Source organism: Panthera onca, chromosome A1 (assembly GCF_046562875.1).
Source record: "Panthera onca isolate mPanOnc1 chromosome A1, mPanOnc1 haplotype 2, whole genome shotgun sequence".
In the NCBI taxonomy this organism is placed as follows: domain Eukaryota; kingdom Metazoa; phylum Chordata; class Mammalia; order Carnivora; family Felidae; genus Panthera; species Panthera onca.
In genome coordinates, this window is record NC_138339.1 from 233376386 (window position 1) to 233394895 (window position 18510).

At 48.4% G+C, this 18510-nt stretch overlaps 1 protein-coding gene across 1 annotated transcript in view; it reads right to left on the reverse strand.

Moving 5' to 3' along the window:
* Positions 1-2027: 2027 nt before the first annotated feature.
* The window catches only part of LOC132682246 (protein POLR1D-like), a 48371-nt gene continuing 31888 nt past the window's right edge, over positions 2028-18510 (reverse strand). The window contains exon 3 of the mRNA XM_078444439.2: positions 2028-3199. Within this exon, the coding sequence (XP_078300565.2) occupies positions 2860-3199 (340 nt within the window). The 3' untranslated portion in view covers positions 2028-2859. The remainder of the gene's footprint in view (positions 3200-18510) is intronic.

The following is an 18510-nucleotide window of genomic DNA, read 5'->3' on the forward strand; positions in this document are numbered from 1 at the left end:
AACAAGCACTGACTATGGGCCAGCTACTCTTTAGGATCCGAAGACAACGGCAGGACCTCTGGAGTGGCGGAGATTATGTCATTACGATATAAAAATGTGAGTGACACGCTAAGTCACATCGATCATCAGCGAAGGAATGATAAATTATCCCAGGAGATTTGAGGCAGCTCTGTACCCCCCTCCCCGCCCCTCCTGAAACAAACAAACGGGAAAATTCAAAACTCCACAGCCACCTTCCAGACCCCACCGATCCTTCCAGAATCCGACCTGAGGAAATGTCCTTTAGCATTCTCAGCCTGCTCGAAGAAAAACCACCCGCTCTGGCTCCCTCTCCCAGGACGTGTGGGCCATTTGGGAGGACTGACACTAGCAGGTCAGTGGCCACGGCCGAGACCGTCACTTTTGGTTCACATGTCTCCGAGACCGCATTTCCTAAAGCAACGAAAACAGAAAATGAACTCTGCGAAGTCGCACTTGTGCTCAAGTCTTGCGGCTTCCTAGTGGAGGCATGAAAACTTAGGGCTAACACTTGGTCCTTCTGTCTCTACTTAATTGGGGACTCAGTCCAAACATCTTAGTGTACAGATGGGGACGATGAAGGGAAGTGACCAGGTAGGGCCCTCCCCCCAGCCAGCCAGCCAGCCAGCTGCAGAGGCAGGCTCAGACTCAACTCCTAGAACTCCTCTGCTGGGCTTTGTGAGTTCCACATACAATTATACTGGAGAGCAGACAGTATCCGGGGCGGAGGAGGCTCTCCGGGGTGGGGGTGGGGGGGCGGTGGTAAGCGGAGAAGTAGGAGGTGGCTGGTGTGTGTGACATCTCAGGACCCATCACTTCTGCCGACATCCACGGTCCAGATATGGAACAGGAACAGATCAATTTGCTCTTGACATTTCTATACAGGAAACCATGGCTGCTCTTAAGTTTTAAAGATTCTAGTAACATTTTCGGAGGTGGAACAATTCCTTTTTTTTTTTTAATGTTTATTTATTTTGCGAGAAAGGAGCACGCGGATGGGGGAGAGGCAGAGAGAGGGAGAGAGAGAATCCTAAGCAGGCTCTGTACTGTCAGTGTGGACTCTGAGGGGTGCTTGCTTTCACGCATGGTGAGATCACGACCTGAGCTGAAACCGGGACTCTGAAGTTCAACCAACTGAGCCACCCTGGTGCCCCTGGGAACAATTTCTTTTAAAGGGAAGGTAATTCTGTAGAAGACTCATCCTGGAACACAGTTTAATAAGAAAGGTTCAGTATGGTTAGGCTAACGAGCCTTCCTGTGTTAGAATGTGCTCGTTATAACCATCTTCTTCTAAAGAACAAGAACCTGGCAGTTTGCTCTAAATACGGAGAACGTAGACAGTTGAAACAGTACAACTTTATTTTACTCAATTATAACAAGATTTTTCAAAAACTCACAACGCTACGCTATTTCTGGCATTTAAATAGAAAACATTGCAAATTTAGCACAAATAATGTAAGCGAATGCAGACGTCGATTTGGATAAAGTCCTGAAAGCAACGTGTGCCGCTGCGTCGCTACAAAGTCATAGGATGAGGCCCTGGGGTCTCTGGTGGGAGGCGGGAGGGTCAAGCGAGGCCTTGGGTTTGTCCCTCCTGCGCTTTTAGCTGGGAGCAGACTGAGGATGTGGCCGGTGGCTCGCTGGGGAAGCAGCACTCGGTCTAGTCTAGTTTCTCTATAAACACCCCAAAGCTAACTTTTCGGATGTGCTCCTTTCCGACCCTGAGAAAAGGCTTTTCTTGGCTGCCAGGAAGCAGGGAACAGGCTGTGGCGGGTGATTATCTGAGAGCAGCCAGGCATAAGGTCAGGCGCTATGGAAAACTGGGAGGGGACCAGACAGACAGATTCTTCTTCCTTTTGTGGGCTGGGGAAGACGGGACTTCGTGGCATTTTCCTGAGTATGAAAGGAAGGACGCGGGTTTGCAAAGTCTGTAATTGTACGTTCATTTGGGAGACACCCTGATACCGAACAAAACAAAAAGCAAGAAAACAACACCGAAACCAGAAAAAGGCGTTGTAAACACACTTTTATTTAAAATTAAGGTTTCGGAAACAACTCTACTGAGGGTGGTAATGTAGGTGTTTAGCTCAAGAAGACACAGCACTGAATAATTTAACTTTAACCTTTGAGGGTTCTTTTGAAAGCACCGCTTAGAACGCACACGTTGCCCCCAAAACTGACTATGGAAAGGTGGTTCATCTGGGGAATGAGTCTGAGAACGCACAAGGCAGCGACAGAGCCACGTTTCCCCCCCTCTGGCTTTTGGTGCAGAACACCAAACCCAAAGCCCTGTGGGCACCCTCCCCCACGGCTCGCTCGCAGGAAAAGGAAACCGGCAAGGAGTCTCTCGCTGCGTTTCTTCCTGGTACATTTCCAGCCCTTCCAAGGGCCACACCTCGGCCTAAGCACGGTTCCTGGCCGGCTGACTTCTGCCTCTGAAATTCAGCCTCCAGCAAGATAACGTTTAGGATTTACAAGTGGTTTTTGTTTTTGTTTTTGTTTTTGTTTTGGAGAAAACTTGAGAAATGACCACGATTGGAACACATGAAACAAACAACCCTGGAACCAGTCGTAACCATCTCGGGGAACTTTGTTTCCGTTTCAGGTTTATTTCGAAACCAACTGGCGGACGAGAGAGAACAGAAACCACACGCGTGCGCGGGGCGCTGCCGCGGTAGCCGAAACCTGCCGCGCCGCCTGCAGACGAGTCCCCGGGCGCGGACGGCCGTGTCGCCGCCGCAAAGGACCGGCGCTAAAAACCACTCCAGCCCGAGGCCCGTGCCCCAACCCCGCGTCCGCACAAGCCCCAGTCCCGGAGGCACCGGCCGCGCGGTCCCGGCCTCACCGCTTGTCGGACCGCTTCTCGTACCTCGGGGGGCCCCTCGGCGGGCCCCTCGGCGGGCCCCTTCCCGGGCCCCTCGCCAGGCCCCTCGCCGGGCCCCTCTCCGGGCTGCTCCGCTTCCGCGGGGGCGAGGGGCCGCGCGCGCCCCGGCCCGGGGAGCGGGGCTTGTAAGGGTGGCCTCGGTGCCCCTTGCGGTGCTCTTCCTTCCGGCTCTGGCTTTTCGCAGGTGCCTTCGTGGCCTCTTTCGGCTCAGGGTCCTGCTCTTTGTGGGAGGGCAGCGTGTTCTTAATCGTGTTAATCAGAAATCTCTTATTCGCGCCGGCGAGGGGGCACTTCATCCTGGGGAGGGAACAAGACGACAGCGTCAGTCCGCGCAGCCCGCGCCCACGCCGCGTCCGCCGATCGCAGCTCGGGCCGAGGGGTTCTGTGAACACGCAAGCGAGTTTCTCAATTTGTTCGGCTTTCCTTGCATGCCACCTAGTGTAAACTCAGAGCACCAGGGGGAAAAGGCAAGATGCTTGGAATTCGGAGACGGCCGGCGGACCCCACCGGAACACTTCGGCCCCCTCTTCTCCCTGGGACTCACTTTCCCCCTGCGACACGGGGGCCACACGGTGAAAGAACGGAACCACTCAGTCTTTTCCCCTTGAATGATCAACGCCTGATTTGACTCTAATCTGCACGGCGAGCTGCATTTATCAGGGCTTGGTTTTCATTACCAAAGAGTAAAAAGAAGTCCCTCTTGGGCAACAGAAAAGTATGCCTTGCCGTGTCTTGAGTACTGGAGCCAAATGCTCTGTTCTGGAAATAAAAATTGCCCAAAGAATCCATACAAATGCACTAATCGCTTTTTACCTTTAAAAACAAACATCGCTCACACTTGCCACATTAGGACGCTACTCTGTGTTCTCGTGGGGAGCACCTCACACAGGCCCACCCTCTGGGTCAATTTCTGCTCTGGGTACACTGAAGTAGCTCGTGATTCAAGTTCACCCAAGAGACAAGATGTAGCTAATTAAATTACTAGTTGACAGGCTTACATATACACTGCAGTATTTGTTTTCCTTTTCACGTGTACCAAATCTCTCATTTTGGAGAACTCCTCCCCACCCCCCCCCCCCCCCAACCCGCAGGTGAGAGCCTGCATATTTCTCTTGGCCTTGAGCTGTCTGCCACGTGATGGGCTATTTTAGGATGCTGATTCCCCCCCCCCCCCCCATCACGTTTCTCAGAGCGGCTGGTACTAAACAAAAATGAATGCAGGATTCTATCATCTCCCATGTTTGCAGCAAACCGATTCAAAGAGAAGCCCACACGATGACTTCAAACTCAATCTACGGGCACCCCACTGGAGTGACCCTGTAGCTCAGCAACCCCCCCCCCCCCCCCATCAGTGAAAAGAGAAGCAGACATCAACCTATTGCCACTTACAGGGAGGTCAGACCACCTCAAGCAACCAGAACGGCATCGAATCCGGAAGTGAAATGACAGGTGGGGGAAAAAGAAAAGGAAATGTCTCCTGTGGCAAATGAACAGCTCTTGAGCCCAACGCGGACAGAGAAAATACCTGACAAGAATCAAAGGTGGTGTGGGCACTCGTCGGGCCAGGCGGGGCTAATGCTCAGGCCAGAAGTGTCAAGGGAAAGAACTAGAACAGGGGGAAAAGGAAATGCAGGCAGAGAGGAGCGTGGCAGGGGCGGTGGGAACCCTTGGGAGGCGGCAGCAGTGGGGGCAGTTTTGTTTTTCTGGTTAGCACCGGAGTTTAGAAGCCACAGGGCATGAGCTGAGGGGCAAAGAAGAAAGGCAGTGACAACGGGGAAAGGAAAACCAGCTCCGAAGCACGGGGGGTAGAACACCACGTGGCTCCCGGTGGCCCCGTGGGGCTTCACGGAGCTTCCAGAAAGAGCACACCAGCCAGCATGACGCCACCTCAGGAGTCCTGAGGCGCAGCCACCTGCCCTGTCCTGGAGCCACAGCCCTGAGCAATAAGGGGGCATCGATGAGAGGCCACCCTGCTTGGACCTCCGTGGCACCAGAGGGTCTAACTTCAGGCACCGTTCCGGAGCAGAAACCTGAACCCCTGCAAACTCGGGAAAGATGTGGAAGAGTACCACATGCTGGTGTCACCAAAGCGGCCAGACTGCGGGAGAAAGCGGCCCCTCAAGGTGGCGGGTGACAAGCGACAAGCTGAGAGTGCCCAGTGCTTCCGGCAGGAGCGGGGTCACTCGTCTAAGTGGACCGCATGGGTCTCTTGCATATGGGGGGCTACGGACGGCTGGCTCTGGAAAATTCTGGGCTACATTCAGTGGAGCGTGCCAGGCCAGTGCCGATAAAACCGGTCAGCTCTTCTCGGGATTAGACCAAGGGGAAAAGGCCAGCACTGCCAGATGGGACAATGACCCAGGATATCAAAACCAAACCTTTGGTAACCCTGGTGAATTCTGCTTGGTTTTGCTGTCTTCCACGTAAGGCCATCTCCACCCCCACGGGCTTGCCGGAGATGAGCACAGCTCTTCAGCTAGGGACACGTAGGTTCCCACCGAGAGAGTGGGGGCCGAGCCGGAGGGGACAGTTCCTAGCTTCCAGCTGCTTGTGGGACCCACTGACTCAACACAGCGCCCAGAAGGGCTGTTCAGAGAATGACAGGGCTTTCTAGGGTCAAGTCCACAAGAAAACTGGCCTTCACAGCTATTTTTTATTTTTAATGTTTATTTACTTTTGACAGAGAGAGACAGAGAGTGGAGGAGGGGCAGAGACAGAGGGAGACATAGAATCTGAAGCAGGTTCCAGGCTCCGAGCTGTCAGCACAGAGTCCGATGTGGGGCTCGAACCCACAAACGCTGAGAACGCTGAGATCATGACCTGAGCAGAGGTCGGACGCTCAACCAACTGAGCTACCCAGGCGCCCCATTCACAGCTGGCATAGTAAGTGATTCCACATGAAGACATTGTAACATGTGCAGTGAGGACATCAGGGTGTAAGGAGTGCAACAGTGTTCCTGACATTTGAGGAAATCTACACGGAGAGAGCTGCCCCAGCCTCCAGGGTGTAACTCGTTTTGCTGAACCTCACAGCCCGGTGCTTTATTGCTACGCGTGCATACAACACGGTACCCGGCTACGCGTGCATACAACACGGTACCCGCTGAGCACACATGCTCTGAAATCTTACCATCTATCCGACTGAACCTTGGGCGTGTCATGTGATCTCCCTACCGCCTGGTGCCTGTTAAGTGTGGGAAATGACTGCAGATCCTGAGAGTGAGAACATGGAGAGTGCTCAGAAGAGTACCTAATGTGTAACAAGCGCTTGGTAAATGTCAATGTCAGCGCTGCTTTATATCCTAGCTCTGCTAACTAGCCCTGTGACCGTGCGCAAGTTACTTAACTCCTCTGTGCATCCGTTTTCCCCATTTGCAAAGGGGAGTGACAGAAATATCCACCTATTGGGAGGACTTACTGAGACAATGCATAAAGCACTTAGCACAGTACCTGCCTGGCACACGGTAAATCTTCAGTGCATATTACCTATGGGTCTATAATTTCTCATCCACAATTCCCAAGTGTTAAAACCTCTGAAAATCAAGTTCTTTCTATGATGCCGAAAACCTGGCCTAACTGGACACTGGGCTATTTATGTCTAGTCTTGATCCCATTTAGTAGAAGCATTCAGAGGTTTGGGGGCAGACGGGATAACGTGTTGAACGAGCACCCCTGGGGGTGTTCGTCATGCACACTGGATGTGCTCAAGTACCTTGCTAAAATGGGAAACCATCTAAATTTAGAAACTTATCAGGATTCAAGGGTTTTAAACAGGGAATGTGGACCGACATTATTCTTCTTCGTTCTCTCTCTGTGAAAAGGGGTGCGTGCCACACTCACATCCGTTAATTTAGCAGGGATTTCTCCTTGATGGTGACTCAGGAGAACCTCCTGAAGCCTCAAATCACCGGGGATAATAAGTTAATCACGAACAGAGTGGGCTACCTGATGTTTCTCAATGAAAAAAAAAAATTAAAAGAAGGAAAAAAAAAAAAAAAACCCAACCACCTGAGCCAGCAAGAAAAGCTTAATGATATTTTATAGAAATTTTCGCAAAAATGGGTAGAACTGCAAAGGTTTGGTATTTCTACACCCGGAAGTTTCCCTTTCCAGAACATCTCAGTCCCCCACTGGTGTGGGGGGGGCGGGGGGTGGTCAATGGGCTACGGGGTATCCCTCTGAGCTTATAATTTGCATTTCCTAAATTCTGTGAGCTCTGCAGATGCTTTTCAGATAGAACACGGAGGGCCGGGGTATGTAGGTGGCTTCTGAAGTCTGTCCCAGTTTTGAAATTCTCTGCCCGCAGTTATTTTTCTCTCAAAGTTTTGAAAAGCTATCAGCCAGGATCATGGTGCTTAAAGGCATAACGTTTTTCCTTTAAAAAAATTTAAGTGCGTGTGTAGAGTTATTTTTCTCAAAGTCTTGAAAAGCTATTAGCCAGGATCATGGTGTAATAAGACATAACTTTTTCCTTTGAAATTCTCCGCTCGTGGTCTGTATGTTAACCCTTTAGAAAACGACTCTTTTCTCATTCATCCCATTTGAAAATTCATTTCACCCATCTCTCCATCTGGCGTCTCAGCTCTCTCTTGGTGCCGCTTTTTCGTGTATTTGACATGACACGATGAGCTGGCATTAGGTGCCAACCATTCCAGGGTTTTTCACATCCGCACTGGGGTATATAAGGCCTGCGCCTGGGGCGCGGCTGCTCGATGTTTCTGCACCACCTACGTCCCTGGCTATGTCCCAAGACGCGCTGCTGGGGTTGGGGACCGGAGAGGCCACGGGATGGGGCGGCTGCTTCCCTGTCTGCAGCTGTGATCCGTCCAACGTCAGTGGTCTCACCCTGGCTGGCTGCTTTCATTTTGGGTTTTAGAAAGCTATCCTAGCTGGCGTGGGAAGAGCCGATTTAAGGCGCCAACGATATAAATGGATATAAAACCCTAAATATAATGAGACTGGTTAAAAGTCCACTGGAGAGTACCCACGACAGCACTTCAGGCTTAAGATCCAGCATCCTCCCTCTGGCAAACTCTGAAAGTGACGGGCTTTGCTTCGCTTGCAAAGCCGTCCGCGCAGAAGCTGTGACGAAGGTTGCTGCAAGCCGGGGGAAAGGCGGATTTCTAGAGAATCTGCTATGAGACAGACTCGGACTGATTGAGGCCGGGATTAGAAGCTTTTCATCTCTCCCTCTCCTTCTGAGTGCGCACACTATGTAACCTGATTTGCGAAATAAGGCACATCCTCCTGGTAGTTATCATGCTCGACTTACGAAAAACAGTAGACTATAAAACAAACCAAGAGAACAGAAAGGGGAAGAGATATGTAATTCTTTTGCTGACGTTAATACTTTTTTAAATACTGATTTTTTAATACTTTTTGTCTCTCTACTGCTGAAGGTGGGCAGTTGTGACGTCTAACGTGCTACGGAGTCAGACCTGACACTTTTGGATTTGAAAGTAGTTCCACTGGGGCGCCTGGGTGGCTCAGTCAGTTAAGCCTTAAGCATCCGACTCTTGATCTGCGCTCGGGTCATGGCTCAGGTCATGATCTCGCGGTTGGTGAGATGGAACCCCACGTGGGGCTCTGCGCTGACAGCACTGAGCCTGCTTGGGATTCTCTCTCTGCCTCTCCCCTGCGCACGCGCGCGTCTTCTCTCTCAAAGTTAAGTATTTTTTAAAAATAAAATAGTCCCACGAATACGACCCGTCAGATAGTGACACGCGATCACCAGCCATGGAGGCGAACAATGCTGACGCGAACTTGCGTGAAGTGACTGCCATCCATCACATGACTGACACGACCTCGTTCCGTTTCTCCAGCCATCAAACACTTTATGGGTGGACAAGAGAGGACGAAAAGCAACTCGTCAGAGATCCCGAGCTAGTGGGATGGGAGCCGGGGGTCTGACGCCAAGGTCCACCCTCCGGGATTGTCCCAGACAGGGAAGAAGGAGCGGAGAGAGAGACACATGCGTGGTGTAACGGGGTGGCAAATCAGCAGGGCAGTCAGGCGAGGAAACGTAGGCGCTAAGCCCATCAGCCCGCTTGCCGCCGAGGCCGCTTTGTCCGGCAGGGGCACCAAGAAGCGAATCTGGACGTGGTGCCAGGTGGGGAGCCGCTGACACGGACAGGGCCGCGACAAGGGCAGACAGCGCCCTAAACGCACTGGATTTTGAGATCGGGGACGCACAGCAGGCATCGCGAAATCATGATTCTTACTTTTCTGGTGAGGGAAGCGGAGGCCAAGTTCCCGTGTGACGCTCCCAACTCACTCCTGTGTTCCGTGGCCACACTCACTCCCATGCCAGCAAGTGGCGCTCTACCTGCCGCTCGGCACGTTCCTCGGGGCCATCACGGATGTGAGTGAAAAGGACCCTTAGAAAGAAGTGGACTCCCAACGCTCCAGGAAACAAGGGAAATATTTTTAATCTTGACGCTGTGGTTGATTGCAACTCATTTTCTTGTTTAAAGCTGCCACAGCCACCACAACCACCCAGGGGGCCTACAGTTTGCGATTTGGCAATCAAATGCCTCAGCATGTGGCCACCCGAGAAATCCTTTTAGAGCATCATAAGCCCCATCGCTCAACTGCTAATTCTTAATTACTCTGTGGTGCGGACAGCAGTCCTGAGGCCCAAGGTAGGTTTTCAGCTACTCTGTCCGCAGTGCTGTATCTAAAAGTAATGTGAGTGGGGCGCCTGGGTGGCGCAGTCGGTTAAGCGTCCGACTTCAGCCAGGTCACGATCTCGCCGTCCGTGAGTTCGAGCCCCGCGTCAGGCTCTGGGCTGATGGCTCGGAGCCTGGAGCCTGCTTCCGATTCTGTGTCTCCCTCTCTCTCTGCCCCTCCCCCGTTCATGCTCTGTCTCTCTCTGTCCCAAAAATAAATAAAAAACGTTGAAAAAAAAAAAATTTAAAAAAAAAATAAATAAATAAAAGTAATGTGAGATAGGTGACGTGTATGTACATATATAGTTATGCTATTAATTAATTTTTATTTAATTCTTTTTCGTGTTTATTTATTTTTGAGACAGAGCGTGAGTGGGGGAGGGGCAGAGAGAGAGAGGGAGACACAGAATCCGAAGCAGGCTCCAGGCTCCGAGCCGTCAGCACAGAGCCCGATGCGGGGCTTGAACCCACGAACCGTGAGATCATGACCTGAGCCGGCGTTGGCTGCCCAACCGACTGAGCCACGCAGGCGCCCCGCTGGTAATTTATTTTTCAAAGTCTGAGAAGGCACAGGGTAGGTCCTGCGGCAAAGACAAAGGCCAGGCTATCTGTCCACGTATTTATGCTCGTTGGGAGACCACCAGGAGGAAACAGAGGCGTGTGACGATAAACCTCAGAAGCCGGAATGGGAGCGGTGGTGTCCCGGGATGCGTGACAAGCCTGCTGTCCTTGGCTTCCTGCTCCCCGAGCCGCACACATCATGTCCATGGCGATCTCACCCAGCGGGGACGCACGCGGGGCTCTCCGATTCACACGATCTCACGACTCACTCGATTCACTCGTAACTGGATGTGGAAGGAATGCGGGAAGCTGGGGCAGGAAGGCGCAGGAAGGCGCAGGAAGTATGACACATCGGCATCCTGCCGGACAACAATCCACGGAAGAGAGCTAGTGTAGGACACGAGCGTTCGGCCAGGGACGAGAAAGCAAGTGGGGACCCAGGCGTCCGCAAGTGGCTAGCTGGGGCCGCAGGAAACCCCTCTGGGCCCCATGGTCTTAGCTATAGAGTAGAGGTTTTGGATCTCGTGGCCCTGAACTACTGCCAAGAGCCTCATCCACGAGTCACTCTGAAATGCGAGTCCTTCCTTCCCTCCCCGCTGAGCTGTGCTCACCTGCTCACTTGTCCGTGTCCACCAGTGGATTAACACCTTTAAAGCCAGGAGGGAGTCTTCTTTACTGCCGCCTGAGCCCGGCCTCTTACTATACTTACGGTTGGGGCTCAGGCAAGTGAATTAAAAAAAAAAAAAAAAAAAAAAGCCTGCAAAAAGACTCGAGAAATGATCCGCTTTCCGGTATAAAGCTGACTACATACAACAGAAGAACGACGTACAGGATTTTTCACCTTGTCACCGGACCGACTCCGGGCCAAAACAGAAAGGCACCCAAAGATGCCACTCGCCTTAAAACAACCAGGTGAAGAAAACCGAAGAATCGTTTTCTGTCCCACTCAATCCTTGTAACCTTTTATACCGGAATATAAGCCTTTCCCAGGCTAAGGCTGAAGTTCTGCGAGCCCTCGCCGCAGAAATGACATTGGGCTACGGATCAGCTGATGTGAATGCGACCAGAATAAAAACAGCTTTGCAGACCGTGAAGCTGTGCAAATTGCTGAACTGTGTGCCTATAAATTCCTTTACGTTGACTAAAAGGAAGTCATATGGGCCGATATTTCAGCCTCCTTGAGGCCTCTGTTAAGAACAGCTTCTGAAGAGATTCTTTTGCTGAAATACGTGCACAGAAGTACAGAGCACCAAATGGCCTCTTTCTTTACAAAATAAAAAATGGCATTTCCACTGCATTTTCTTTAGTTCAGCAGTCTCTTTCTGGCAATGGCTCAACGACCTCGCTAAGATCGTTTCATGGAATGTCCAAGAGGGGAAAAAAATGGCGACCTAGTTCTATTTTAAATTTTAAGGCAAATACGGCCCATTCTCACCGTTACTATCTAACATAGTACTGGAAGTCTTAGCCTCAGCAAAAGACATAAAGGGCATACAAATCGGCAAAGAAGAAGTCAAACGTTCACTATGTGCAGATGACATGAGACCCTATGTAGGAAACCCAAAAGACTCGTTTCAATTCCTTAATTTTAATCAATGTGATTAAAAAAAATGCTAGAACTGGTATGTGAACTCAGTGAAGTCATAGGATATGAAATCAACGTGCAGAAATCTGCTGCATTTCTATACACCAATAATGAAGTGGCAGAAAAAGAAATCAAGGAGTCAGTCCCATTTGCAGTCACACCAAAAACAATAGGAATAAATCTAACTAAAGAGGAAAAAGACCTATACTCTGAAAACTACAGAAGACTTACGAAAGAAATTGAAGAGAACACAAAGAAATGGAAAAACATTCCATGCTCATGGATAGGAAGAACAAATATTGTTAAAATGTGGATACCACCCGAAGCAATCTACGTATATAATGCAATCCCTATACCACCAGCATTCTTCGCAGAGCTAGAACAAGCAATCCGAAAATTTGTGTGGAACCACAAAAGACCCCGAACAGCCCAAGCAATCCTGAACAAGAAAAACAAGAGGCATCACAAGTCCGGATTTCAAGCTGTATTACAAAGTTGTAATCATCAAGACAATATGGTACTGGCACAAAAACAGACACACACATTAATGGAACAGAACAGAAAACCCAGAAATGGACCCACAACTACATGGTCAATTTATCTTTGACAAAGCAGGAAAGAACGTTCCGTGAAAAAAAGTCTCTTCCACAAATGGTGTTGGGAAAACGAGACAGCAACACGCAAAAGAATGAAACTGGACCACTTTCTTCCACCATACACAAAAACAAATTCAAAATGGATGAACGACCTAAATGTGAGACAGGAAACTATCAAAATCCTAGAGAAGAACACGGGCAGCAACCTCTTTGACCTTGGCTGGAGTAACTTCTTATTAGCTGAAGGCAAGGGAAACGAAAGCAAACATGAACTATTGGGACCTGGTCAAGATAAAAAGCTTCTCCACAGCAAAGGAAACAACAAAACTAAAAGGCAGCCTGCGTCATGGGAGAAGATATTTGCAAATGGCGTATCTGATAAAGCGTTCGTATCTAAAACCTATAAAGAACTTATTAGACTCAACACCCCAAAAAACAAACAACCCAGTTATAGATAGATAGAAGGTATGAATAGACAATGTTCCAAAGAAGACATCCAGATGGCTAAGAGACACATGAAAATATGCTCAACATCACGCACAGTCAGGGAAGTACAAATCAAAACCATGACGAGGAACCACCTTACTTACGCCTGTCAGAATGGCTACAATTAACTCAAGAAAGAACAGGTGTTGGCGAGGATGTGGCGACAGGGGAACCGTCTTGCACTGTTGGTGGGAATGAAAACTGATGCAGCCAATCTGGAGAAGAGTATGGAGGCTCCAAAAACAAAAAACGAAACAAGCAAACAAAAACAACTAAAAATAGAACTACTCTGTGATCTAGCAATTGCATTATTGGGTATTTACCCAAAGGATACAAAAATACAGCTTCAAAGGGGGCGCATGTACCCCACTGTTTACAGCAGCACCGTCAACAATAGTCAAACTATGGGTACACACCCAGACACACACACACACACACACACACACTATATTCAGCCACCAAAAAAATGAAGTCTTGCCATTTATAATGATGTGGCTGGAGTTAGAATGTATTATGCTAAGTGAAGTCAGTCAGTCAGAGAAAGACAAATATACGATTTCACTCATATGTGGAATTTAAGAAACCAAACAGATGAGGGGCACTTGGGTGGCTTGGTAGGTTAAGCGTCCAACTTTTCGTTTCAGCTCAGGTCATGATCCCACTGTTTGTGGGTTCGAGCCCCGTATCGGGCTCTGTGCTGACAGCATGGAGACTGTGTGGGATTCTCTCTCTCCCTCTCTGCACCTCCCCTGCTCGCACACACACACACTGTCTCAAAATAAATAAACATTAAAAAAAAAAAAGAAAGGAAACAGATGAACATAAGGGGAGGATGGGGGAATGAAAGGGAAACAAACCACAAGAGACTCTTAGAGCAAACTGAGGGTTGATGGAGGGAGTGGGGTGGGAGGTGTGCTAGATGGGTGAGGAGCCTTAAGAAGGGCACTTGCTGTGATGAGCACTGGGTGTTGTGTGTAAGTGGTGAATCACCGAATTCAACTTCTGTGGCCAATACTGCACTGTATATTAACTAACTAAAATAAAATTAAACAAAATTAAAATAAAATATATTAAGCAAATATAAAGGTCTTCTAGATGCTTAGAAAAACAAACCACGGCCCACTAGTAAGCAACAGATTGTCTACTCCTTTAAGATCTGTCCAAGAAGGTCTGCTCGACAGAGATGGAACTTGGGGCTCCCGTGGCTGGGCTGGCTGTCCAAGTGCCCTGGTGCCGTCTGCCCGTGGGAGAGGTGTGAATTCTTCCTGCAGGAGGGTTCCGTTCTTTTTAATAAACAGGGACTGGTAGAGTGGTTTTCAAGTTTGTGTGCGCTTTAGAATCACCTGGGCATCTTTCTGAAACCCTTTGGCTCAGGCCATCCCCAAACTCATAATTTTTGGTGGCGGGACACGGACATGAGTAATTTGGGAAGCTTTCCAGGTGATTTCAAGTGTGCAGATGAGTTTGGGAACCACTGCATTCGTGGTTAAAAGTTTTTATTCACACACACACACACACACACACACACACGCTTTAAACGGAGGGAAAACCAGGTGTTCTCCCAGGATGAGCCTGATGGGGAAGATGCTCGCTGTGCCAGCACCAGGGAAGAGAAGCAAGTCGTGGCTGTCCTTCAGTCAGACCTCTCTGCATCGCCCACAGCTGCTAGGCTGTGCTGGACCAGAAGCTGCCTCCAGGAAAAGTACCTACGTGAATGTCTGAGTTGCGTGCGAACTAGCTGGTTATTCAGAGGTGAGTGAGCCTGTCAATTCAAGGAAAATAGCTTGCAGGCTTCATTGCCAATGATAAAACTGGAGTTTTCAAGTGAAAGAAAATTAGATTTTTGGAAAACTGGGAACTTGATAGTTCCCAGAGAGTTAAAAGACTCTCTGATGAGATTAGTGGTGATATTTATAAGTGTACTTTTTAAGTATTCTATAATGTGTTGTCATTAGAAGATGACTCATGAGCCAACATTTTCGAGATGGCTAATGAAGGACGTTACAGAATCACGTATGGGGAGAAGACCCAGTTAAAGTGCAAGGGAGACCAAGCGATTTTATTATGATGAATATGAAAAGTCTGCATTATTAAAAAGAATGTTAAGAATCTACTACTCGCTGAGATTACTTGCAAAATTTTGATGGAGGATTAAAGAATACCATAATTTTCTGGAAAGGCTATTGAAATACTTCTTGCTTTTCTGGGCATATATTTGTGTGAGGTTGGATTTTCTTCAAATACTTCAAGCAAAACAACAGGTTGTAGAAGCAGACGTGAACTTCCAAGCGTCTTTTATAAGTCAGACATGAGGGAGGTTTGCAAAAATATTAAACAATATCACTCTAACTCAGTATTTTTTTTTTCCACAAATGTAGTTATTTTTATAAAAGGCATACTATTTCCTTTTAACATGTAATGGGCTTATCATTTTTTATTTTATTTTATTTTTTATTCTTTTAACGTTTATTTATTTTGGGGACAGAGAGAGACAGAGCATGAACGGGGGAGGGTCAGAGAGAAGGAGACACAGAATCGGAAGCAGGCTCCAGGCTCTGAGCCATCAGCCCAGAGCCTGACGCGGGGCTCGAACTCACGGACCGCGAGATCGTGACCTGAGCCGAAGTCGGATGCTTAACCGACCGAGCCACCCAGGCGCCCCAATCATTTTTTAAATGAATAAATAAATCCTTTTAAATTGCTCAATTTAAACTTCAAATACAGTCAACATTGATAGATATAATCCACCAAAAAATGTTTTGGGGTCCTCAATAGTTCCTAAGAGTATAAAAGGACCCTAAAACTAAAATGGCTCAGGATCACCGTTAAGACAACTGAAAAAAATGTCAGCAATGTCAGCAAGAATTCTTGTCCTGTAGACTAATGGGAACTTAACAAGTTTCAAGCCCCATTCTCCCAGGACCCATCTCTTACAAGTCTGGAATGTTTCGCTTTGCCTGCCATCTTTTTTTTTTTTTTTTTTAAGATTTCTTTATTTATTTTTGAAAGAGAGAGAGAGAGAGAAGGTGTGAGTGGAGGAGGGACAGGGACAGAGACAGAGAGATGGAGATACAGAATCGGAAGCAGGCTCCAGGCTCTGAGCCATCAGCCCAGAGCCTGACGCGGGGCTCGAACTCACGGACCGCGAGATTGTGACCTGAGCTGAAGTCGGACGCTTAACCGACTGAGCCACCCAGGCGCCCCAGCCTCTCACCCTTTACTCCCTTTTCAACATGCTTCTGCTTCCTTCACGGGAAGAGGCTGTCAACTGTCCCCGACTATCCATTCTTCCTTTTTTCTAGAGTAAATGAACCCCAGATATTTATCTGGCACCTGACTACCTGGAGCAAAACAAAGACCGAATTCCTGACCTTGTAGTTGGTGAAGGCATGGAACAAAATTCTGGCCAGTGGAGTACATGCAGAAATGGTGGAAATGGTGGACACAACTTCTGGGCAGTGTCCTTAAAGGGGCGGGGGGGGGGGGCCGTGGCTTCTTCCTTCCTTTCTGCTAAGTGAAATGGAGTGGGCCAATACTAGACCATGTGGAAAAGAATCACACTCTGTGGTTGGAAGATTTAGAAAACTGGAAGGAACCTGGGTCCTTGACAACTCTGGGGGAACTGCCAGCCTAACCGATGTGACACCCAATGGGCACATCCTTCCTCCCACAAACGTCAAGATGACCCGCGCGTGGGGTAACTCTCTCCAGGGAAAACGGAGCTGACACTGATAAACCAGTTCTCTCACCATCGGAAAGTTCTACCGAGTCAGTAAGTGGCAGAAAGGTTGTCAGGATAAACGACTTCGATTTGGAGAGCTGCCTAGAAAGAACTTATGCCCTTGAACGTTGCGAACACAGCAAGAGCCCTGACTGATACTTTCATACTCACTTGTCGGGCCATCTGAATTCATGATTTAGCTCCCTACTGATTCTCTCACTGAAGGTATGAGATTGGACCAGCGGCTACAGTCAACCTGATCACAGTCCTGCCTTATACCAAACGCCAAAGTGGCCTGCCCCTAACAAAACCGGTACTAATTTGATTCACTTTAGAAGAGGCACCTTATCTCTGTAAAGGACAGAGGGCTGGAAAGAAGATAAGAGCAGATCTAATAACGCTGACTGACTGCTCCATGCCAGGAACCATGCAGAATATTTCTGTCCACTTTATCTCACCAATTTGAGTAACTATCCTTCTAGGAAGTGGGTATTTTACTGAATCTAAGATGATTCCATATGTGACATACAGATTGACTCACACTGGATTACTTCATTTTGTATCATTTCAACCATAAATACATCACAATCAATTTCTAAAAGATAGTATCTTCTGAAAAATGAAGTATCCATTATCACACCTAAAAAAAAATCAATATTAATTACTTAATGTCATCAAATACCCCAACTGTTTCATAAATGTCTTTTTTTTTTAATTTTTAAATGTTTATTTTTAAGAGAGAGAGAGAGAGAGAGAGAGAAAGCGAGAGAGAGAGAGAGAGAGAGAAAGCGAGAGAGAGAGAGAGAGAGAGAACACAAGCAGGGGAGGGGCAGAGAGAGAGAGAGAGAGACAGAATCCAAAGCAAGCTCCAGGCTCTGAGCTGTCAGCACAGAGCCTGACGTGGGGCTCGAACCCACGAACCGTGAGATCATGACCTGAACCAAAGTCAGATGCTCAACCGATTGAGCCACCCAGGTGCCCCATAAATGTCTTTTTATAGTTAGTTTGGACAAGGATCCAAACAAGGTATACATTTTATCTGACGTGTCTCAAGTCTATTAGTTCATAGGATTCCCCTCCTTTTCTCTGCAAGTCTTTTGTTACAGGGAATTGGGCTGTTTGTCCTGTAGAATTCCCCACATTGGACTTTTGTGATTTTATTCCTATAGGTGTCAGTTAATGTGTTCCTCTGGCCTCTGTATTTTGTGCAAGCTAGTAGTTCTGACCAGAGATGGGATCAGATTGGGATTCGATCTCTTCGACAAGGATGTCTCCTAAGTAGTGGCCTGGTTTTCCGCATCGTTTCTCAGCATGAAGACGGGTCCGTGAATTCAGGTGTGGGTCCGCCTGACCCGTCCCAGAATGGTCCCCAGCAAGTCTGCATCTGGTCAGTGTAGCGGCCGGTGACCTTTGCCTAGGTCCAGTGCGTCCTTAGGGACTGCAAATGATGCCATTCTTTTTCTTTTAAAATCGGGTTTACGAGACAGAATGCACACAGAATAAAATTTATCCTTTTAAGTAAACAGCGTTAAGAGTTTTGACCAACATACGAAGTCAATCAAGACGTAGCGCGTTTCTGTCACCCACCAAGGTCTGCCCTTAACCCCTTCCTTCTGTCCCCATGTCCTGGCAACCAGTGATCTGTTTTCGGTCCCTATCGTTCTGGGTTTTCTAGAAGGCCACATCAATGGAATCTTACACTGTGTATGGTTTTGTGTCTGGCTTCCTTCACTTGGCAGGCTCCTGGGATTCAGCCATGCTGTGTGTTATTTCTCGTCCTCTTTATTATCAAGGAGTGTTGAATGTACGGCTAGAACCACGATTTGTTTATCCGTTCATTAGTCAGTAGACATTCCAGTTGTTTCCAGTTTTCATTTACTCATCTATTTATTTTTAAATGTTTACTCATTTTTGAAAGACAGAGAGAGACAGAGCGCGAGCAGTGGGGGCGCAGAGAGAGAGGGAGACACAGAATCCGAAGCAGGCTCCAG